General features: G+C 43.1%; 1 protein-coding gene across 1 annotated transcript in view; it reads left to right on the top strand.

Moving 5' to 3' along the window:
• The window catches only part of LMNTD1 (lamin tail domain containing 1), a 1,426,354-nt gene that overhangs the window by 266,868 nt on the left and 1,134,196 nt on the right, over positions 1-25,290 (top strand). Inside the window, exon 6 of the mRNA XM_078647754.1 lies at positions 24,831-25,016. Within this exon, the coding sequence (XP_078503880.1) occupies positions 24,831-25,016 (186 nt within the window). The remainder of the gene's footprint in view (positions 1-24,830; positions 25,017-25,290) is intronic.

The raw sequence follows: 25,290 nt of genomic DNA, 5'->3' as shown, positions 1-25,290 counted from the left end.
TTTTTTCTTTCCGGTACAAACTGCCATAATGAAAGTTTTAGATTTATTTAAAAAAAAGTCCAAACTCTGCCATATAGTCCAAATATATACCAATGTCTGCGTATAGCAGGTCGGGCACAGATAGACCACCTACAGCTGGAGCATCCTTACATTTAGCACTAAGGACTTCGCTTAGTTTGTTTGTATATAATGAGAAAAGGAATGGTGCGAGAACACAGCCCTGTCACACACCCTTTTCCATCTTAAACAATGTTGTGCATTTGCCCTGTTTCCCATATCTTATTACAGCCCCTGTGTCTCTATAAAGTTCCCTAATAAAATAAATGATGGAGTTATCCACGCCCATTGACTCCATCATGGCCCACATTTTACTGTGAAAAACCAAAGGTGATGATGGACGGAGCGTTGACAATACAAACACTCACCCCCAGTCAACTGATCTGGGTTTAATCCATCACCGTTCTTTAGCTCACTCTGCCACCCCAGTTCAGACATGGCCATATGCAAATCAGTCTGACCCTGTGCCTCATGGGAACAGTCCAGCCCGAACTGCCAAGCCATGTCTTCCCTGGACCGGAATCAAGCTTCCCAGGACCGGTTTCTGGCATTACATTTTACTGTGGCACACACAATCAAAGGCCGCAGACAAGTCCATAAAGGTCATATAAAACTGGTCTTTTTTGGCACAGGCATATTTTGCTGCAATTAGGGCTAGATTGGAGCACTGATCTACCATCCCCCTTTCTTTCTAAATCCATATTGGATCTCTGCCAAAACGTTGTCCTCAACCAACCAATCCTCCAATCTATTTAATAACAATCTCCCCATTAGCTTAGCTGTGCTGTCCAATAGGGAGATTGTGTGATAGTTAGTGGGATTCAATGCATCTCCATTCTTATAAATTGAAATAATCAGCAATTGTTTAAATGATGACAGGGGGACCACTTTGGCTGCAGCATTAAAAACTAAGGTCAAAAGAGGAGCCTACAAAGGTTTGTTTACAAGAAAAATATCCAACGGAACACTGACCGGGCCCGCTGCCTTCAAGGGGGGCGATTGAGATAGTGCAAGTTCTTTTTCCTCAACTCCAACTTCGAGGGGGAGCAGGAGAGGAGATCTCAGTGTCCATTACATTACTTTCCGAATGGGCATGAAAAATATTCTGGAAATGAGTTAGCCAGGTGTTTCGTCCCGTAAAGGAACATTGACTAAAATAAGTACAAAAAGACATGCTGCTAGGGGTAAATTCATGAACTGGCGATTATTACTTGGTAACGGGAAGGGAGAGGGAGGCTTGGATACAGACTTATTCAGTCAAATACGCTCTCTTCCTATGCTGTCTGGATGGTTCACCTGAGACATACTACATCTTAAAGTAGGACCTATGTGGCCTAAAGTAGCCACCAAAGGATTTACAGTATTTGGTGAAGTGAGGGTGCTTGAAGTGCCTTGACAGGGCGGAATTCCAGCGAACTTACTTTTGCATCCCTTACACATTATAATTACAATATTTACAAAGGGGGTGAGTTATGGTTAGTTTGAGGTGCAGAGATGGAATTAACATGATTACAATTTACACCCTCCAAGGAATGTTGCAGTGCTCTGCTAGATAATGACACATCAAGTGCACGATCTATGGCATCTAAACGCACAAAAATCCGCTGCAGTAACTGTTTGAAATTGTCTTGAAAATCATGCCGGTTTGGAGTTTATGTTGCAGCATCCTGTTGAGAACTTTTGCCGTCTTTTACAGTTGGCGCAGGTAGTAGCGGAACCCCATTAGAACTAGGGGCTACCGTTAAAGGTTGAGAGGGAATTAGGGTGGCCATGGACTGATCAGACAGAACTGTTCCAACAGATGAATTAACCCCGCCCCCCCCAGAACGAAAAGGGGTTATTGGTGCCACATCCCGTCCCCACCCCCAGCCTTATGTCTATGAGGGCAATCTCCTTTTCCAAGGCTGTGGTCGTCTTAGCCAGAAAAGGATACAATGATGTAACAGTTACCAGATGCAGGATCGTGGATGCAAGAATTGTCTTTTTCTTGCCCATAATGCAGCCGGTGATTAAAACATCGACGTTTGAGGGGGGTCCAGCCCAGTCTCATCCGGGCTCTGATGGGCGTGGACAGGCCTGCCTGTGGCCTGGGCTTTGCCTGGGCGTGCTCTAGCTTTTATGCGCATAATTCCAGGTCCAGATGAGAGTTGTGGTCTCCACACCAGCATTGGTGTGGCTTCCCCCTCAGCAATGCAGGCGCCAGGAGACTGGAAAACAGGCTGGCGGAACACTGGCCGCAGGTACGAGGCATGCTTTTTGCGCAAATTTCAGGTGTCAATGGGGCAGATGGGAGCTGTGGTCTCCTCAGCGGCTTTGTCGTGGCTTCCACCTCAGCAATCTAGGCACCAGTAGACCCGAAATCAGGCCAGTGGCAACCACTCAAATAACTGCATGTGTGGCACAGCTGCATACATCCTGTCAACACAACCTCTGCCTTACTATCAGGTTGTGCACATTAGCTCCTGATTCCAGTAGATAAGTTGTCAGAGCACTCAAGGGATCTTCTATGTCTCCTCGTGTCCAATGTCAACTACCTTTTGAATGTCACACGTAAGCATCACAGCATGTGAGCCTGACCATGGATGAATTTTCATGTCGAGCATGCAGTCGTTCACAGACAGCATTTGGCAGGTGGTCCTACCCTCCAAAATTAAGGCAGTATGCTCTAATTGCATAATTCCTGTGAGCGGGGTGGGGGGTAGAGGGTTCCTCAAACTCTCCATATACCCTTAGATAGTCTTTCCATGAGGTTGTTTTATTTTATTTTTTATTTTTTTATAACTTTTTTGCTTTTTTTTTTTGTCCTCATTAGCCATATAGCCGATCCAACTGTGCTCCTAGCAGCAATAACACGAGGCCCGACCCCCCTGTAGCACCAAGGAGCCTAGGACTAAGCTCCCGGTACCCAGAGAGTCAGCCCCGATGTCACCAGCAGAGCTTGGATGGAGATTCTCCCTTCGGGCCGGTTCGGCCAGTTGTCCACTAACTGTACGGTACCTCCATTTGGACAGGGATATTTTTAGGCCTAATCATCGGACCCGGGGAAAAAAAACAAACAAAAAAAACACCGGGTTGGCTAACTATCCCTTCTCCAATTGATCAAAAAGTCCCAAAATCTCAGGGATCGAGGGCTACATGTTCTCGATAGGTCGACCTTCGATGCTGCATATAGTGAAGACAGCCACTCTACATGCGTTGGAGGATTTGTGTTGACCCAGTTTTTGCAGATTTCTCTTCTTGCTAGTAAGATGGCATAGAATAAAAACTCTCTCTCTAAACCTTTGATGTTATTATTCAGACCGAAGATGATTAAAGGCCATGACCAAGGGATAGATAATCTGAGAATAGATTCAAGTGTTATCCTGACTTCTTGCCAAAAAGTGGCAATGTTCGGGCACTCACAGAACATATGGAGATCTGAAGCTGCTGGAAAGAAGCATTTGCAGCAACACTTCCCGGGTTGGAATTTCGAAAGCCGTTTGGGAGAGTAATACGCTCTGTGCAGTGTGAAAAAGTGATTACGCCTCAGCCATGCTGCTTTGATGATTTTGTAGAGGAGGGTAAAAGAATCCTCCCATATGTCCCCCATATTTAGTTCACCCTCTGCACCCCAGAGTTTTTCCGGGAGGTTGAAGTCACGCTCTCCATCTTCTATAATGCGGCAGTAGAAAAGTGCGACCTCTTTTCTTCCCGCAGGTCTCTCAACTAAGATGTTTTCTAGAGGGCTATGTTCTCCCATCATTACTTTCTTCCTAGTTTGAATCCGAAGCCAGCTGCCTAGTTGTAAGTATACTATCCAAGCAAGTGGTGATGTTACCCTAATCTTAAAAATATCCCAACCCATAAGTAATCCTTCAACCAGCAGATCGCCCCACTGTGTTATACCTGCAGCTAGTAAGACTCTTTTAACTGCGTTAGCTTCTTGTGGTGATAGCCCAGGTAAGTCCCAGATCGGAGCATGTTCGGATAGATATCCTATCCCGGCCTTGGATTTTATTTGAGACCATTCTTTTAAGGTGCCCCATAGTGTCTTTAGTCTGATTTTTTTTAAAAACTTCTGGTGGTCAAACTTAAAAAGAAAACCATTCACTGGAAGGTCCGAGCCCAATAACATTGCCTTATACATAAGCCCGTTTGCATTTTCCCAGGGGATCTTAAGTAGCATCCTGGAATGGGACAGATGAAATGCCCAGGCATAATATTCCAAGTCTGGTAGTGCGAGCCCCCCTTTTTCTCTTCTCCTTCTCAGTTTTTTCCAGGCCAGTCTGCTTGATTTATATCCCCAGATAAATGAATTGATATTTTGCTGACATTTTGCAAGCTGTTTAGTATCAAAGGTTAGCGGGATGGTGTTAAAAATAAAAGTAAACTTCAGGAGAATACTCATTTTTATCAGGCTGGTTCTCCCGTAGATGGTAAGCGGGAGAAAAGACCAAGCTTTCATCAGGGTTTGGGATTCTCGGGAGATCCGGGCTAAGTTGTTTTGAGCCAGATGTTCTAGATCTTTGGTTATTGTAACTCCCAGGTACCTCATTGAGGATTTTACCGGGAGTTGAAGATTGTGAATGTTCCAGACCATGATTTCCGTTTTCTCTGCGTTTATTTCATATCCCGAGAATTTTCCAAAGTCCTCCGCTTTCTTTATAATTATAGGGAGTGCCGACGCGGGATAGTTGAGTATATCATCGGCATAAAGGCTGACCTTCTTTTCCCAGCCCGAAAAAATGAAATGTGGAATATTAATATCCTCCCTAATAGACTGAGCAAACGGTTCTACATACAAATTAAAAAGAAGGGGGGATAGAGGACAGCCCTGCCTTGTTCCTCGGCTAATTTTAAAAGGAGTTGTTCGCGTACCATTTATTAGTAGGGATGCGCTGGGGTTTTTGTATAGTAAGCCTATGGCCCTACAAAATTTGGGACCAAAATGGAATTTTTTCATTATTAGATTTAAATATGCCCAGTTTACCCTATCAAACGCTTTGGTGGCGTCAAGGGTCATAATAGCCAGAGGTAGACCGAAAGTTGAGGCGATATCTGCCGCTCCCACCAAATCATAAGTTAAATCGGCCAATTGCCGGCCTCTGATAAACCCCTTTTGGTCAGGGTGAATAATCGATCCAATCTCGCTGCCAAAATTGAAGTAAAAATCTTGTAATCATTATTGAGAAGCGAGATTGGGCGATATGATCCACACTCAGCTGGGTCCTTACCTGTTTTCAATATTAAGGCTATATTCGCGTCCCCCCAGGAGCTTGGTGGTGACTCCCCTCTAATCAGTATGTCATTAAAAAGATTCGTAAGGACTGGAGTGAGAATACGATTGAGTACCCTATATAATTCTCCTGGGAGACCGTCCGGTCCCGCGGCCTTACCCTGTGTTAGTTGTTTAATAGTGTTAGAAACTTCTAACTCCATTATTTCTTTATCTATATTCTCTGTTTGAGAGCTTTTCAATTCAGGGAGAATTATATTATCCAACCATTCGTTCCTTTCATCCAAATTAGCATTAAGTTCCTCTGTGTAAATATTCCGGAAGAACTCACCGAAGGCATCACCAATGTCCGTATCTGTTGACCTACTATTGATTTCCCCAGCGACCCTCACTTCTTTAATAAAGTTTCTGGACTGATCAGCTTTTATTTTCCAGGCCAGCAATTTTCCGGCAGATTCGCCATATTCGAAGTGCGCAAGTTTACTTGCCTGCCATCTTTTATTTAGCCTCTCTTGCAGTAGTGTATCTAACTTAGTTTTTAATTCTATTTTCTCCTCTTGATTATCTGAGGAGGCTTGATCTGATAATTCCAAACGGGTCAATTCTTGCTCTATATGTAGAATTGCCTCACCGTATTTCTTCCTCCTGTATGAGGCCCTACCAGTAATACAGCCCCTTATAAAGGCTTTCCAGGCCTCCCATACAGTGACCAAACCGGCAGAGCCTAAATTTAGCTCTAAAAAAGAGAAAGTTTCCTGCATCAGATAATCTTTCTCCTCTTCCTCCAATAAAATTGTTCGGTCAAAAGACCAAGATGGATGAGTGGATTTCTGCTCTAATTTTACTGAAAAGAGAATAGCAGAGTGATCTGACAGATGTAGAGGCAAATATGTTATGTTTTTAACCTGATCTTTAATGGAGAGGCTAAATAGGGCATAATCAATTCGTGATTTATGTCTATATTTGTAGTTGTGATAAGAGACTCCCATGGCTTTACCAGCTCTTTGTCTCCATATGTCCTGTAGACCAAGGTTCGACATACATCTAAGCAGAGTATCCCTCATATTACTGTGCGCTATGGCCCTAGAAGTGGGAGATTTATCTAGTTTTGGGTCTAGGACAAGATTAAAATCTCCCATCCATATTATGGGATCAGAACAGGTAATCAGATAGTTCTGCAGGATATTCAGATATGAAGGATCGTCTTGATTAGGTCCGTAGTAGCTAATAATGGTGAAAGCCTTCGAGAATGATTGGACATTGACTATCAACTATCTACTGCTCGCATCTGTTTTCCAGTCCGTGATCTGGGCCCTTGCTGCTTTTTTAAAAATGATGACATTACTTCGAATACTAGCGTTATGGTCCGTACTGACGAATTTATCAACCCATTTAAGCGTTTTAAATATATCTGTGATCTCTTGATTGTTTAAATGTGTTTCCTGGATCGCAATGATCTGCGCGGGTGAATCTCGTAGGTATTGTAGGATTCTATTCCTCCTTGCCCTAACGCGCAGACCATTTACGTTCCAGGATAGGAATTTTATATCTGACATTAATTTTTATGCTCTTCCACATGATTTCCCAAGCCTCAACTCTGATACTTTTTTTGCAAGACAACCTGTCGTTAGCTACATCTCTTTCTATTTTAGCCAAACAGCAGCTTTGAGACAACATTGGATCCATATTCTTCGTGATTATAGAATTCGGTTTATGAGGACTTTTATATTTTGCCTTTCCCTTCCCACCCCTCCCACCCCTGGAAAACCCCCCCCAACTTACTCTGGCATTATGTATTGCCAGCTTGTCGTCGCCGACGTGTTCCTGTTCCATGCCCTAATATCCCTCTTAACGGTCATTATGGTTGAAATATAACCAGTGGTGATTAACGATTAGTGAAACTATGGTTTTAATCCCTTATCTAGTAGCTATTTTATATCATATTGTTGCTATTGATGATCCTCGAGTGACCAAAGACGGCTTTGGGCAGTGATATAAAAGTTAAGAATTGAAAGTTGAAAATAGGTGCCATTACAACCTAATGAAACCTTGACTTTTGACAGTAAGTATACCGGGGATTGAGGTTCATACTGAAATTCCCGCGTTGATACCCGTTGATCTATTCATGTCTTACCCACTACTATTTTGGTGGCCTATGTTGTGTGAAAGCGATGTATATATTTTATCTTCCCCCCTTTATATCATTTTCTTTTTTTTTTTCACCCTCTCCATTTTTTTTTCCTTGTTTCCCCTTTCCCCTTTTTTTTTTTTTTCCCTCAACCAAGTGTTCGTGTTTTCTTCCCCCCCTCTTTTCCCTTACCCCCTTTTTTTTTTTACTTATTTTACAGATTCCTCTAGTATTTTACCAATATTCTAAACGCGGTCTGGGGGGTTTGCGTGTTGACTAATAGTTACTAGTAGCTCATCAGCTTCAAAGGGAGACTTGACATTGTACATTTTGTTATTGTACATTATCCTAAGGAAGGCAGGGAATCTCATTTGCACGGTAGCACCTAGACTTCTGAACTTCTCCATCCGTTGGCCTAATTCCCACTGCCTATCTAGTGTGGTTTTAGACAGGTCGGACCTCACTTCAAAAGAAAAATCTAAGGCTTTCAAGGTCTTGGTTTTCAGGGCTGAAGTCAAAATCTTCTCTTTGAGTGAATACGTTAGAAAATTCACCAGGATCTTCCTTGGTTTTTCCCTACCTGGTTTAAGACGGAATGGATCCCGGTGTACCCTCTGGATATCTGTTTCTATCTCAGACAGGGGTTCATCCAGATTTAGAGAGTCTTTTAGTATGGTTGCAATGAAACTCCTTAAGTCTCCTCCTTCTTTCCCCTCCGGAATTTTTAGAAGTCTCAAGTTGTTCCTTCTAGAGAAATTTTCGAGAGACTCAACCCTCTCTTTGACTGTGTTGCCTTCCTGTCGTAGTGTCTGAATCTTCGCCTCAGCAGACTTCAATTTTGCCTTGAGTTCTTCCACACAGACCTCTAAACCTCCGGTTCTTAGTGAGAGACCATCTACCTTAGACTCTAAGTTTTCGCACATTGTGCGAATCTCTGATTGAGTTTGTCTAGACTCCTCGAAGCTTCTTTTCGACTCCTCAAACCCATTTCGAATCTCTTCTCTCATACTGAGAAGTATAGCTTGAAGGGTATTGTCGCTACCATTTTCTTCGCCACCTCCACTACATAGATCCAGCTCTTTTGTCCCACTTCCCTCTACTGGGGTGGAGGCTTGCTGCTCCGGAGAGGAAGCTGCATTAGCAACTCGCTCTACTGGGTCCCCCATCTTTGCTCCGCTGAGTGATTCACCTGCCCTTGTTGCCTCCACTTCGTCTTCCCCCAAATTGCCAAATATAGATATAATAGTAGTTATAGGTTCAATATCTCCAACTAACGTAGGTGCAATTTGTGTGTCAACAGATTTTTGGGGCTCTTGGTTTACATTTAATATCTGGGGCAGGACCTTGAAATAGGACTTCAATGAAGGTGTGATTCGGGAGAATTTACTAGCTTTTATTTTAGAATCCCCCTTACTCAGGCTTGCCTTATGAGGTACCTCTTTCGGGGCGATATACCGTAACTGATGTCCCTTACCCCTTCTCGAATCCCTCGAGATAGGGGGTTGTGTATGTCAGTCGCAAGCTCGAGCTCAAGTTCTGACTCCGACTCTGTGAGGGACTGTTCCCCTGGGCTCCTTTCAATTACTTGCGCTTGACCAATGTCCCTGAGACCTGCAGGGGCAACTGATTCTTTATCTTTATTACTACCTTTCCCTTTCCCCTTAGCCTTCCGCTTCCCCAGGGTTCTGGTGGTAGTACTGTATGAAGTCTCACTAGGTGCCTGGTTAGAGTCTTGAAATTGTGCCTTGAATCTGAAGACTCTGGATGTAAGGTCTAAATTCTGCAAAGGTTGGCAATCCTGTGTATCTGCAGAGCCCTGACTGTCAATAGATTGAGCCTGACCCCTCAATGCTCTCAACACCTTCCCCCCCTGCTGGTCCCCCTTACCGCACCGAATGATTGTTGCCACTCTTTTTGCAGAGACACTAAACACTGCTGCCCTTCTGCTTCTTCGGAGCTCCACAGCTGCGTCGCCCCAGCGGTGGGGTGCAGGGAGGTAAACCTGCTCCCAACACATCAGCAGCTCAATCCACCTTTGTTTAATGCAGCACAATTGTTTTCGGAAGTTCAGGCTGCCACCACGTAGGCGAGATTTGAATCCTAACGCAAGGGTCCCAGGCTCCCTTCACTCTCGGCTCCACTCAGCGCTGTGCACTACACAGTGCCGTGCTCCGTTAAGGACCGCTCCGCTCGTCTCACCTCCTTTCAGGCAAGATCTCGATATTCGAAGGATATTCAGGGGCACTGGCAGCGAAAGCTGCTAAGGCAGCTATTTTCCTGTGGAAAAGTTATGAGCAATCTCTAACCACACAGTGATAATTATTTTTTTTTGTACACTGAGGGTCGCGTAACTATCTAGTGAACACACATGAGCCTTTGCATTAATATCGGTGTTACTACCGGCAACTCTTCCACTGCTATGCTCCAGGAGCTCCGTAACTCCAGGATCTCGATCGCCGCTCGATTGCCGGATTCACACTTCCCAGAACGGCACAGCTGAGCGTTGCACTCCCGGGGCTCCGCCCGCCCGCTCACTCTCCCTCTCTGCCGCTGCCGAGTCCGTTGTATACTAATACCATCTCGATGTCTTTCTCGTATATTTTGGTAGCGTCCTTGCTTGCTATCTCACCATACGCTCTTTTGGAACAACCGATGTGGTTAGTTCGTCTTCTGGGGCATGTCGGTGGAACCTTCGCCGAGGACGAGCGCGCCGCCCTAACAAGCGGCCGCCATGTTTCCCCCGTGTATTTGTTCTCTTGACACATTGAGTCTTTCCATGAGGTTTTATTAAATGCCCTCCAGTTTTTAGGTGGTAGAAACGAAAAGTGTCCTCCCAAGCTTTGTTTGGTAATGAACATAGCCTACTCCATGGCCCTGTAAATCAGACCGATTATGAATTTGAGCAGGGGAGATGAAAGCCATAGCACTGCAGATAGTGTTTAAGCTTTCTTTTCCTTCCGAGTCCTCGCTAGGGTCTTGCTATCTTCTTTGCACCAGTGGAGGTGACACCTGGAACGGCAAGAGCCTGTTCCTCACCAACCTAAAATGTCTACCCATTCCTCCTGTTACACTTCTAGATCCAAAATCTTCTCATTCGTGAAGATACTCACGGCGTTTCGAGGAAAACAAGGCAACTGGTAAAACTACAATTGTGTCCCTCCTTTTGTCTTCCTTACTATTGCAGCTTCTCCTTTTGCCTTAATTTGAGTTCAAATTGCTTAACGTCCTAGAAACACTTGTAGGTCTTTTCTAAACGTTAGATTACTGCCATCAGAATCCAGCACCTTGCCAATCTACGCTCCTCAGTTAGGTTACAATTGTACCAAATATTATTTTTCTCCTAGTCCAATAAGTTGGTTGTTACAGTATTTGTGCTCAGAAATGTGTCACCTCTTAAGTGGAAGGTTTCTGTCCCCACACCCTGAGTTAAGACATTTTGGCCTAGATGTAGGTAAATGTGAATTACCGATTCATAAATACCGATTTTTACCGATTCGGTATTCATGAATCGGTAAATCAAATGTAGGTAGAAATTCGGTAACAAATACCGAATTGGTATGATTCGGTATTTACCGATTCTGTAATTACAGAATCGGTATTTGTCATTGATTCCTATGGGCCTTGAAGCTACCGATTCGGTAATTACCTAATCGGTAAAAATACCGAATTTACAAGGGGGACAGGGTGTCACTTTGACACCCTGTTGCACCCCTGTTTCTGGCTTGTGTGCCATGTGACACATAGACATGCCCTTAGGGCATGTCTGTGTGCCACATGGCACAGGTCTTTGTTATTTACCATGGAATTTTATTCCATGGTAAATAACGATTCGGTAAGGGCCTGTGGCACTGATTACAGTGCCACCTACATATTGATTTACAGAATCGGTAAATTTACCGATTCAGTATTTTACCGACTCTGTATATTTACCGAGTCGATAAAATTACCGATTCTGGAAATCAATGGCCCCCTACATTACAAATCCCAAATACCGGTTGGTAACGGCCGATTTGTATTAGGCGAGCTACATCTGGCCCTTTAGATGTTCTTATTTAACCCTCAATAGCAATATTTTTTTATGAAAGATGTCCAGAAAAATTGAGCATTGATTTGTATTACATAAGAGGGTATGAACAGATTGCATATTTTGTAGCCACACAATCTGATTTATGCCATGACCTTGGTTCTTGGATTTTACCAGAAATAATTCTTTCTTTCTGCAAGAGTTATATGGACATCTATTGCTTTAACTTTCATCAAAACAAAATGCTGAGTTTGGCATCTTTTAAAATGTGTCCATCAAAAGCGGTTCTACGGCAGTATGGTGACAGCATTTCAACTTTGTATCGAACGATTGTCGTGTGCTTCACTTTAATTGGAACTTCAGTTATTCAGCTGTCTCAAGCGATGGTGCGGCTACTCTGTTATACATATAAATAAAAATACATCAAAGTGGAGATGGCAATTACAGGTTTTCAGTTGAGTAGTTGCATCTTTACTTCTGCCAAGGGCTGTCTTTCAATTGTTTATAGTCTGGCCCAGCCCTTTCCCAGCAATGAGTTTACCATATAATCCTTGTATGGGAGGGAAGGATATTAGGGCTTGTGCAGTCTGTATCCAAAGCAGGTTGTGTGGAATTTTCAGCTGACCAGCAGCATTGGCGGAGACCTGGGTCCTGTCTGGCCAATGAATTTTCTGAGGACCAGAACTTGGGAGAAGAGTCTGGGTTTATCTTTGATACAAAGCATATCTTGTCATTAGGGTGAGTAGACTCTACCCGCTTGCATTATAAGCCATTTTAGAAAACCCTTTTTTTCAACTCCTTAACTGCAAGAGGACAGAAGATAACATGCTGGTATATTGTGCCAATCATTATTGGGGTAAAGAAAATTCTGGTTTGGGAGCTTGTTGCTTTGGGCTGTAGAGTCTCAAATGTGCAGTCAGGATGAATGCTGGTTCAGTGCCCCAACACCATGACTCCGGAGTTGAGTAGAGGCATTGATCTTCTTGAGTGTCTCGCAGTGGTTGACTTACTAATTGTTCAAAATGACAGTTTGATTTGTTATGTTATGTGCATTGATAAAGTGCACTTTCTCCCACAGAGGTATCCTGGCACTGAGCGGGTGTGTGTACCTTTGACTTTCGCCATACAATATGTCCATGCTGACAGCAGATTCTGACATAAAGTTGCATGCATTTATTAAAATGCAACCAACCACCATATCATGGAAAGAAAAATAAATACCTGAGTGTATCGACTGACTCTAGCCAAGCGGTTCACATCTTCATGAGACAAACTGCATACCAACTCCCACACAAAGGTATTTATTCACCTGTCAGGGAAGATTTAATCTTTGTTAGACAATTCAACTTCCAATTAAAAAAACTTCACTACTCTATGTCATGAACAGAGCTACTGAGTTGATCTGAGAAGGTTTACTCACCTGCGGCCACCAACAAGGAAGAATCTTATTCTGGAAGAATACACACATTCTAAAGTATCTTTACTCCACAGGGCCTACCACTGGCACAAGTCAGCTTAATCCTAAGAGTGTTGGTAAAAAGAGTAAATTATTATTCCAAGACTATAACTCTAATTCACCACTGGATAGTTACTGGTGGGTGTTATACATACTTGTGCTACAAAATGGATGATGGACAATCCTTCCCTCTCTATCCCAGTAGGATGGCCAAAGCTTCTTAGATCTCGTTTCAGTCTTGCTTAAAAAACCGCTTTGGGTAGGAGAGGGGAATCTCAGGTTACTAGGTGTTAGCGGTGCACCTGAAACATATGATAATAGCAGAAGCCTCTAGAAAAGTACATGGAGGTAAGGGTTTTAGGACCCCTAGTGCAGACTCTAGTGGATGAATGTGTGACTGAAAGAGGTACACTGATCTAGCTGCCCTTGAGCCTCTGGGGTCCCAAAAGGATGTGACGGGTGGTCTGGGAAGACATGACAGAGCTTTCCTACCTCCGCTTCTCAGAACAGACAGTAAGAGCTGTTAGACAATTCCCTACCCATTTTAGAATTCTAACCCACTCTGTTCACAGGATGAGCTGCAGCACAAGTCTGACAGACACCTAACTGTGTACCTGTTTGTGAATGAGAGTGCAGAAAGGAAATAGGGGCAAAGAAATAAAGCCTCATCAAAAGTGAGTCCCGCACATGTAACATGGAATCAGTGTTAAAAAAAAAAGCACATTCAGATATTTTGAGGATTAGGTTAAGTGCACTAGTGGTGAGGATAAAAGTACTTCCCTGAAGAAGATACCTTGGACTTTAAGCATTGGAAATCCTTCAGAAATGTTTTAAGAATCCGAAGTATAAATCTGGTTGAGAGCAATGGGCAACTTTTTAAAATTGGTATGAGGAATCCATGAGGTGTAAAAAAGAATTTCAAATGTCGGGATTGAAAGACACCCACAAGAAACTGAGACACCAAATTAGTCACCTGAGGGGCAATGCTATGGCTTGTGCCCCACTGTACTGCCTCCTCGTTGCATGTTCCCCAAACAGTGCTAGTGAGAACTCAGTAGTGGTAGAAGAAAAGGAGGAGGATATATTTGATGTTCCAAGCTTCTACATACCATCAGGAAATGCAGGTGTGTATTATTACATGTCTAGTATGTCTGGGTGTGGAGCAGCACTGGTCAGTGTGTCGGTAGGAGAGGCGTAGACAAATCAAGCACAAGTGACAAGAAGCAGATACAACAACGCCTCACTTGCCATCCCCAATGCGATCTATCTTAGTACCCCTTCACCCTGAAGCAATGCATTGGAGTGCCCAGGTTTGAAGTGTGACTACTACTCTGGATAGTCTAAGATTGACTACAGCAAGAATAATGAGAACGCTTGAAATTGCATCCTGACCCAACCAACTTACCCTTGGTTAGCAAAGAAAACAGTGACAATCCAAGTGACATTGCCTGGGCCCAACCAGATGCCCTCAAGAGTACCCAGGCCATTGAGTAGGTGGCTGAGTCACCATTCGTGCCCTGCTGGTTCCCTGCTGCTGATCTAGTGAATTTCAAATGACAATTCCTTAACATATGTGGTAATACCACAAAAGTCGCCTTAAGAATTGCAGACTGTATTTACATTTACAAACCTAAATGGACTTAGTTATTCTTAGACATCATGTCAAGTGCAGTGAATTATTGGTTAGAATAACAATCTAATTGGCTGTGGCAAACACCTGTTGGTTAAAATGCTCCTATTGCGGCTAGTGATACATGGTTGCAGTGGTGAAGTATGTCCTGTAAAACCAGATTGGACAAAGATTAATAATCATATCACTTCACTTCCTGCACAGTCATCAGATGAGTCAAAGGGCATTTTAGGACATTTCTGAAACGTCTTTGAAGCTTGTAAAATGGCACCAGTGGCTCTCAAAAATCATTTAAGGTCCTGTGGTCCTGCATTTCTCCCATGCCGATGGTCTTAAAGTTTATGAATTTGGTCTCAGCAGGTAACTAATGACTATGATCAAATATATTTATGGATTGTATCTGATACTGCTGAGGTCAGTTTCCATACTTAAAAGTGTCACAAAGGTGATACCAAAAATCCTATGCATATATAGTGGAGAGGAACTACATAGTGCCCTCTGACATAGCATCCCAAGAGCTCGGATGCCACACAGAGTTGCAGCCCATGCCACAGGGCATGACTAGGAGCTCTATGATGAAGCAAGCTATCATGTCGGTGGGTGAGGGCTTTCGTCTGTAATAAAGGAAACTCCATAGCTAACTGGTTGATTGTTTTTTTATCTTAGTCCACATTCAATTATGTCCTTCCCTACCCCAGAATATTACTGTTCCACCCATGTTCTTCTTCACACTGGGTTACCATTTTGTCACTGAGAGTATCGGTTCCATCCTGTTCTGCCAAGAATTTAGAAAATCTTTGGGATCCAAAAAGGGGCGTGCCTGTTCTGTGTGGAGTTTAGACATCTTCGAGATGCCGAAAGGGGCCCCTATGCACATGTTATCAGCCTTACAGTTGATGTGTGTGAGGTTCATGCATGCAACACCACCTACTGGAAGTACTGTGAGTATGATGTATGCTAGTCTAGTAAGTACATTTGCAGTCTCGGGTTCCAGCTCATTACTGTCAAGAGGTTCCTCACAAAATGTGATTTTTCCATCTCTCACTTCAGGAGAGCATCCACCAGAGATACCATATGTGCTCTGGGTGCATGTACCAGATTACAAAAAAGATATTGGTGCCCCAGTGCAGATGTGAAGTCTCGCCCGTAATGGGAACAGTGCAGCAATGAAAGATGGGCCTGCAGCTTTACACCGCTGCCTGGTATCTCCCTGTAGGAGAATTGGCCTGAATTTGTACCCCAGAAGCAATATTCGACTACACGCCCATTGGTGGATATCTGAGTAGTCACATGGATAGCTTCCCCCCCCCCATTGGCATCTTTGTGGGGTGCTCTAACAGTGTATACATTCCTCAGAGAAGCAAACGCTTCTTTGCCCCTGGGTATGTATCAGATGTATCAGGAAGCTGGCCCAGGAGTTGAGGAATTGCACGCCCGCACTTGCCTAGGACCATGTTCTCATGCAAATGTGTGGAAGCCCCCTTGCTATTGTGTGGGTGCAAGTTACGAGCCCGCACAAAAATCTGTGACTTCTCTGTGCTATAGAAGTCCCCTCAGTGTGCAAATCTTGGGTGGAAATATCCCTTGCAATTGATGGAACGTTCCTGTAATCTGGGTCCAGGAAGGATGTGTTTCACTAGCATTGAACTCTACTCATCTTTCCAGGACATTGGCTTCTGATCAGGTAATAATAAAATAGATTTGTATAGAAGTAAGCTAGCAAGGAAAAGGGAAGAGGTTTAAATGAATATGAAATTTCTCTAATATTCTTTGAAAATAAATGTAATAAAAATTAATTTGTTGAGATTTCCTGTGTAGGGCTGTGTGCAGCATGTTATTTTGCCATACTGTATATCGTGGAAGTGGTTTTTAACCACTATGGTGTTTTGATGATAAAATAGTTCAAAACTAGTTGGTGCATAATACGTAAAGAGCAAAGCAGAGAAGTAGTAGTTATAGGCTAATGTCTCACTCCGAAGAGAGTTGTGGAAATCACGCATAGGCACAAAGCAACAGAATTTCACTTTCAAGTGCCTAAAATAATAAACAAGTATTGGCAAAGCCAATAGGTCTTGCCGATGGGAGACCTATTGGATTTGTCAAAGGAGTGCGGGTGGTACATGGAGGTCCACTGAGTGATTGTAGGCAGTAGTGGGCTCTCAGTGAAAGAGGCAGTGAAGAACTTGGTAAGGCGAAGACAGGGCAGCAGGAGACAGTGAAGGGTTTTGACATTATTACATTCAAAAGACACTCAAACTTAAAAGACGAGCAGATTCATGTTAATTTCGTGCAAACCTGAAGTTCTAATGCGAAAATACTTGTTTACATGCCTCAGGATGGGTATGCCCAAGTCAATATGGTCATACAGCGCTTTCTTCAAATGATTTTTGTGGGCCAAAAGAGGGGTGTTCCTTCATAAACCGGAGTTGATCATAGACAAAGGATGTAAAATTATTTTTTTCTAGTGCACAGGTTCATGGAAAAATAATCTGAAAAGCTGATGAGTTGATTTTTTCTTAGGATGAATATTTCGCACATGAAACACAAAGCTGCAAATATCAGTGTCATGTCAAGAAATTTCCACTATTGTGAACACAAGCGTGAAGAATGCACTATCGTACTATTGAAATGTAAGAAACAAGATTAAAATGAAGAGCAGTTATATAAAATAGTAATATGTTGCAAAAAAAAAGGTTTCCCTGGTAAACTATGTGGGAACATTACATAAGTATAACAAATCTCCAGATATTTTTGGGAGTGGGAAATCTTATTCCAAATCAACCTCCTACTAAATAAATTCTGGAAGCATTAACATTAAATGTACACCTCTTTAGAACATCACCCATGTTGGGAGAGGATTTAACCTTACGGCTAGAGCGGTTCACCTCGAAGTTGGGGAACTGAGTTCGAGTCTCGGCAACAACGCTAAACGTTCTGCGATTCTGGCTTAACCTCCCCGTGCCTAACAAAAATGAGCTATAAGTTCTTAAATGCATTTATTGGAATTCTTAAAAATAATTAAGTACCAATAAAAAAATCCAAATAAAAGAACTGTTTTCGAGCTTACTGTTTTAAAATATAAAACTACTGCTGATTGACTAGAATATGCAATGTCATAATTGTACTTGACCAAGAGTTTTCTAACAGCGGACGCCTCCAAGTAAAAAATTTAACCATCAGTCCTTGGACTCAATTATATCTTACTAACTACAAAAGTGTGTCTTTCCATGGACACATTCATATCCTCCTTCCGGTAATGGGTCTCTGGTAAGAGCGGTGCAATGAAAGCTGTAAAGACCACTACAGCCCCAGTGCGTGAGTGGTTCCCCTGGTTGCCTCTGGACAGGGGAGAAAAGTGCTTTAGCTCCTTTCTCAGGGAACAAAAGGCCGGCAGCTGGGAAGGGGAGAAGGTTAGCAGAGGTTTTACAGATCAAGAAGAAAAAACTGTGGCAACAACAAGTAAACTTTTCACCCTTTCCTAGCCGTGAAGAAGCTGGACTCTCAGACAACGCCAAACAACGTCATCCTTTTATGCAACTGGACAATCTCTATCGATTTACCGCAAATAGAAAACAGAGCGGAACAGCTCTATACAGGAGGGCACGCTTATTTACAAATATACATTTGCTGCCTTAACGCACAATAAGAAAACAAGCTGTGCACTGCTTTTTCCCTACAAGCGCTGTCGATAGATCAATGATTCGTTCCTTCGTCACATTCAGTTGCCACATAACTGATGACATCGCAGCATGTTATTCTTGCACCCCTACTACCCAGAAGCCACGTACTCAGTGCTAAGGAAGACCGGTCCATCTGCACCCGACTGTTCCCATGTCAGTAGGGTCAGAGCGACAATCGCTAGGAGGGAACACAATGAATACACAATTCTCTCCGAAGACTCCACTGAGCGGATTCTCACTAGCTGACACCCCAAACCTCATACACCGTCGACCTATGATACAGCTTTATAACTTGGTCACCAATAATGCACAAATGTTGTAACCATCCCCGTGTTTGCTACAAGATCGTGGTGGCAATCATTAACAAGCGCAGACAAGCGCGGTTGTGAAAGTGAAAGTGTTTCATGACCCCGCTGGGTTTATTAGTAACCTGATCCAGGATGGAAGGCAGCGGGCACACTGCGTGCAGCTGCTCGCTCCGCTCGCTCCCGAGACCCATAGGCCATGGGATTGAACGTTCACAGAAAAGGCGGGACATACCCCCTCCTTTGGCCATTTGCATGCTTTCACTTTTGAAAGCTACACGCAAAGGCCAATGGAATGTATGGGAGGAGTCCGACCCACACAGAGAAGTCTCTTGGAAGTCTGGAGTGATTTGAAGAGGCCCTCTCTAGAGCAGCGCATGCGCACTGAGCTAGGCTCGACCTAAAAAGTATCGACTCAGTTGCCAAAGTGAAGTAGTTTGGAAAAGGTTTAGTAACCTGGAAGAACATGTATATGAGAGCCTCAAGCTATCCTCACATTGGATATTTGATCAATGTGTTTAGACCGTATCAATTTCTAAGGAAGGTCTTTCGACAAGATATTAATTCAATAAAGTTTCTAGTGGAGAATGTCTATGAAGCAGTTGACATTATGTGGATAACTTGGCATAATAGGGCATTACATTTAAAGTTATGGACATTTAATTCAGATTAGAAGAAAGGGGATAATAATGTCTACGGTCAGTAGAAATAAATAACCAGCTAAGTTTTCAAAATAAGCTATAAATATGTACCTTTTCACAAGACTGTCAGTAGAAACAATAGTTTGGGGGATATGATGATTGAGTCAACATGTTCCGAACTTCTCAATCCTCGGGACACCATGAATTCAAGGACAAACTATCACTTTGGTCTTTTAGGTGAAATAATCATAACAAATGCGCCTGAAAAAAGGTGATTGGAATTTACACTCTCCGATGTCATTTTAAATCTGTATTTTACTACTGATACCTTTCGTATTTTACCCATTAAATCGAGACATTCAGGTTTTATTTGCTGGTAGTGCACAGTTTGTGTTCCCACCTTTTCAATTGTGGTAACTTGCACTTTGCTTGTTTGCACCTGGTCATCTCAGCGTTTCCGGTCCGTCACTGCATTTTTGTTGCCGATTGTATGGAGAAACTATGCTCCCTTCCAGTTCCCCTCCTTCTGAGGCCACCCCCACTTCCGGCAGGCTACCGGGTTAGTGGCGGGATCCCTCATAAGTATTTTAAAAAGATGCAGCACCGGAATATTAGTGGATGCGCGCAGCGGGCGTGCCGGCAGCATGACGAAGGCAAGCCCGTCTGCGCCCGTCCACAACCGAACAGCAGCCCGCGCCAGGCATGCTGCCGGTTTTCCGCCAGGAGCCCTGCTTTCGCCCACTAAGTTGAGGATATTGGATATTAAAGGTAATTGCAGTAGCCGTATAAAAGTAGATAATGTTAGAGGCCCTACTACCTGTCTTAAGTGCCGAGCTGTGCTTTCCTTTACTGTCTCAGAGCATATAGCATCGACAAAGAAAGGCACTTTCACTGATAACACCATGATAAAAGGGGGACTAATCAATGCACGGTCCTTAGTTAAACATGCATTGGACATTAGAGAGTTAATCGTAGAAAAGGAACTTGACCATCTGTGCATGAAGGAAACTTGGCTAAACGAGTGGTGCATTCCAGACATTGTAGCTGCACTCCTTCCCAACTACACGATCTGTAGGAAGGATAGAGGTGCAGATAGAGGAGTGGGGTTGGCTATCATTTATTGGGATTCACTACAATGTAAAAACTTTGATCTCCATTCGCTTAAGGGAGCAGAAAGCCTCGGGTTCTGCTTTACAATAACCGCCTCCCTCTCTTTCACCGGCACACTGGTCTATCGTCCACCGGGTTCCGGTGTAACGTTCTTAGACTCCCATGGGGAAACAATTAGCCACTTTTTGCTTAAATACGCTAATTTTACCATCCTTGGAGATTTTAATCTCCACCTGGAAAATTGTAATGAACCAGGGGTGGCTACCTTCATGGAAATAATGAGCCCACTTGGATAAGGCCAACTAGTAGGCTCACCAACACATCGGGCTGGGCTCACACTTGACTGGGTCTGTACTAATTTTCCCCTTCTTTCAACAGACTCACCTATCACTCAGACATGGTCAGACCATGACTTTATTCCCCTGAATATCACAATACCCAACACTTCCCATATTGCTATGTAGGCCACCACCACACAGCCTAGGCATAAGTGGTTCCAGTTAGCTTCCAACCCTATGTTAGACAAAATTACACAGATACATGGCCCAGCTCTCACCGGGAACCGCACAGAGGACTCGTACCATTTCCATACTTGGATGACATTAATAAGTGATGAGTTAATTCCACTGAAACCTCCCAGGAAGATAGGCAAAATTAAATTGCATAAAGATCCCTGATTTACACCAGATTTAACTAACCAAAGCCTCCACTGCAAGCAACTAGAACGCAGGTGGAGAAGAGCCTATGATACAGTAGACAGGCAAGCCTTTACAATAAGTGGGAAACAACATCAGACCTCCATTAAAATAGCAAAAAGAGATTATTATCATAACAAAATAGTGGAGGCCAATCATGATCAAAAATAAATGTTTTCGATTGTAAAGTCCTTCACTGATCCACAAGCACTGTGTAAAGAAATTCCCCCCTCTCAGACCCTCTGTAAAGAAATCGCATCTTACTTCGACAACAAGATTAAGATCATTCAAAAGGACTTTGGAGCAGTTATGCCACAAGAACCAGACACCGATCAGGAATTGGTGGATATGGATAGTAGGCCTTCCCTGCAAGTTTTCCAACCTGCTTCATTGAAGGACACACTGTCAGCAATTGCAGCCTGTCAATCGGGCTCGCCATTAGACACCTGTCCCCCCTCGATCATACATCAAATGCTTACCACCCTCAATCCAGTGATTAATCACATTGTAAATTCTTCACTAGTCACTGGCGTAGTTCCTGACAAATGGAAACTTGCCATAGTGAAATCCTTAAAGAAAAAGCAGAATGTAGGTAGCTCCAGTCTCTCAAATCTTCGTCCAATATCTTTGTTACCAATGTTGGGAAAGATTACAGAAAGAATGGTCTACAAAGAGCTGTCAAATTTCTTTGAAACGCATAGGTTATTACACCCACGCCAGTTAGGATTCCCCCCAAAGCATTCTACAGAGTTCACCTTATTAGAAATATCAGATGCCCTGAAATTAATTGCAGACAAAGGCAGGAAAGCAGTATTAATCCTGCTCGATTTGTCTGCCGCGTTTGATACCGTTTCCCATAATATACTTTTGGCTCGAATAAAATCTAGCGGTATCTTGAATTCTGTCCTGACCTGGATCAAGTCTATCTTGTCCAACCGTAGGCAAGGGGTTTCTCTAGGTGCCTTTCTTTCCCCCCAAACGGTCTATTACAGCAGGAGTGCCTCGGGGCTCTTCTCTTAGCCCGCTCCTATTTCATATATATATGCCCCCTCTAATCTCCCTCATTTCATCATTTGGGATTGAAGTTTCATCGTATGCTGATTATACTCAGCTGATTCTATCCCTTGAGAAAGATTTCACCACTGCAGAAGCAAAGTGTAAGCTTTGCTTTTCAGCAGTTATTCAGTAGATGAAAGATAACCATCTCAGGTGTAACACGGACAAAACGGAGATCCTTTTGATAGGGAAAGATAATCCGTTTCAACCTCGGACATGGCTGGAAGATGCAACAGTCCCCCTTCAACTGTCGAAGTAGCAAAAAATCTGGGAGTACTATTTGATGCCTCCCTCTCTTTTAAACCTCATGCACTGAAAGTGGCAGAGACCTGTTTTGGCCTAATCAAAACTTTAAAAAAATTATTTGATCTGATCCCCTATCGACGAGGAAGACGGTAGCCCTGGCGCTGACTCTTTCACGCTTAGACTATTGTAACAGCCTCTGTGTGGGGATCAACAAAGCTAAACTGAAGAAATTACAGGTGGTCCAGCACGCAGCAACTTGGTTGGTCCTGTAACTTTCTCGCAGAGCGTCTGCATTGGCGGCTCTGTAATCTCTCCAGGGGCTCCCTTTACATAGATAATTTTATTTAAAATTCTCTTAATTACTTTTAGAGCTGCAAATAAACAGGGACCAACCTTTCTTTCATCAAGATTCACCCCGTACACCACAACCAGGACCCTGAGATCCCCTTCGGCTCACTTCCTTAAAACTTCCTGTTTCTGATGCAAAACCTGGGGAGGGAAATCAGCAACAGTTCTAGGCACGAAAACTTGGAACTTCATGCCAGTTAAATTGAGATCCTTAGAAACAGAAAAACAGTTTAGGAAGGCATTTAAGACCTGGATTTTCAGAATATCAGATGAAGTCTGCCACCTTATATTGGTTCCGCTTCCTCTGCTCTGCATGCCCTTAACTGTATAGCGCCAGGATGCTCCTTTCGAAGTGACAGTACGCGCTCTATAAGTTCCCGATTCATTCATTTGTTCATTCATTCATGTCTATGAATGTGAAACTTTCCTAACATAGGTGTTATTCATGAGAACATGGATAATACAATCAAACAATAAAGGGATGTCATGGAATATTTCAGATATAAAAAAAATACTTAGATTTAAGGGGGAATTGATTTAACGCACTTCTTTTTAAAACATCACATACTGTGTTTAGAAGAAAAGTGGCACACAGAAGATTCTGCAATCAAAGCTTTTGGTACACATGAACAACAAACATTGTCCTGTAATAAGGGGTTGGGTATTAGTGGTTTGATGATGCTTTTAGCATCCACCAACCTCGCACCCAGCACCTGGACTCTGCCATCTGTGTGTCCTGCCATTCCAAGTGGTGCCACCCCAGTCCTGGACCCTTGGAAGTTGCTTCAGGTTGTATGGGCCTGAAGGTGCCCTACCAGCCCACCTGTGGATTCAGCAGAACCGATGCATCTCCTCCTCAGCACAGCGCATCTCCCGCAGAACCGGCGCATTGATTCTGTTGTGGGACACATTGCTGTCAGAATCAAGTTCACATCACCTACAGCATCCCATTGGACCCGCTCTGCGTGACGCATCTCCATGCAAGGACATTGCCTCTTCCAATGCAGCCCATATGAACTGTCGCTGCACGATGCATCTCCATGCAAGGACATTACATTGCAGTTCACAGTTCCCACAGAACCGCCCCTGCATGACGCATGTCCTTCCCCGCACCTTGCAGCGCCTCTGCTGTACGACCCATCTCAACACGGGTCTTCACATTTACACATTGCCTCTAATTTAATCCTGATTGCTCTGTGCCAAGCTACCAGAGGGTTCAGCGCAGGTTAATTTGGTTGCGACGTCACCCTAAAAGGATTGTGGTTGCTGCTGGAGTAAGGTTTTACCCCCCTCAAACAACTACCTATTTTCTCACAGGTTGTTTAGCAAATGTTAAGGAATATTTAAGTAGGCATTGTCAGCGTAATCAAGTCTTGTATTGACCAAGAATACTATTACCTAGACTATAACCAAAGCTCATATACCTAAATGGTTTATTCAGGGGACAATCCTGACATAATGCTGCACAATATATAGAAAGGAGCAAGCTAGGTGTGTCATCATAATCCATAAGAACTTCCAGGTTTGTTTTTACCTTAGCTACCAGTGAAGGAGTAAATGAGATGGCCCTAGTTCCATAGACCATGATCTCATTTTGATCGAGTTTATTTTGAGACAGATGGTGCTCCTCTCGTGTTTGCTGGTAGGCATCCTAAAAACTGTTTTGATCATCCAGGGAAGATAATAGGATGTGAGCAAAAGCCACATGATATCAGCATAATTCTATCAGTGCATCACACAGGAGTGATGCAATGGTTGATTTTACCATTAATAAACTTTAATAGCTATAATTTCTTGAATATTGTGGAGTACTCTTACAAAGGCCCTTACAACTTTACACTGATAATATTAAATTATGGAGTGTTAATGGCATAGATATTGTAAATTAAGCTACTAGTCACAAATTCAAGAGTCAGATAGACTGATGTTTCTGTGTATGGTATTGGACCATCTAATTTGAATCTGTGTAGCATTTGCACACTAAACTTTATCATCATGATGAAATCCAAACACTTTGGAAGCAAAGCGCTATTTTTGTTTATGTTTGTCAGTTGTCTTGATTAGATAATATTTTTAGCAATGCTTCACGAAGCTTATGGACCTACAAACATGGTGATGTATAAAATGACTACGCATCGAATAACACCGTATAGCATTTTCTCTGTAATTTTAGCAGTTGGTTTCAATGGAACACTATCTGAGTGGGTGTAACACTTAGTTGTCTTTTAACTGATGGTAGGAATCCCAAGAAATGAGAGAGAGGGTTGCTCGCTCTGAGATGCTCATACTCCAGTTAGAAGAGAAGTTGCGTGCCGTAAGCAAGCCAGACCCGGTCCTCATTGAAACGGTGCAGAAGATTCAGGAGTCCAGCGAAGCGGAGATGAGGAGATTCCAGGAGGAGACAGAACATGTCTACAACCAAAATGTAAGTCAAGAAGTGCTCTGTTTTCGAAGACTACTATCTTGTAAAGTTTTTATATCTGATACATAGTCTGTCTCATGTTGTGTAACAAAGGCTTTAATAAGAGAGCCAATGGGAAATGAATAAAGAAATTAGATGTAACGATGTACTTAACTGTTTTGATATGAAACGCATTAATGTATGTTATGGAGGTTACATTTCCTGGCACACATTGATATATATTTCAGTCACAATATTACAGTAATGCTTTGCAGTGCATCTTAATCTGAACCTTTTT

Source organism: Lissotriton helveticus, chromosome 1_1, assembly GCF_964261635.1.
Source record: "Lissotriton helveticus chromosome 1_1, aLisHel1.1, whole genome shotgun sequence".
Taxonomy (NCBI): Eukaryota; Metazoa; Chordata; class Amphibia; order Caudata; family Salamandridae; genus Lissotriton; species Lissotriton helveticus.
Note: the sequence above shows the minus strand (reverse complement) of the source record. Positions and strands in the feature narration are given on the sequence as shown.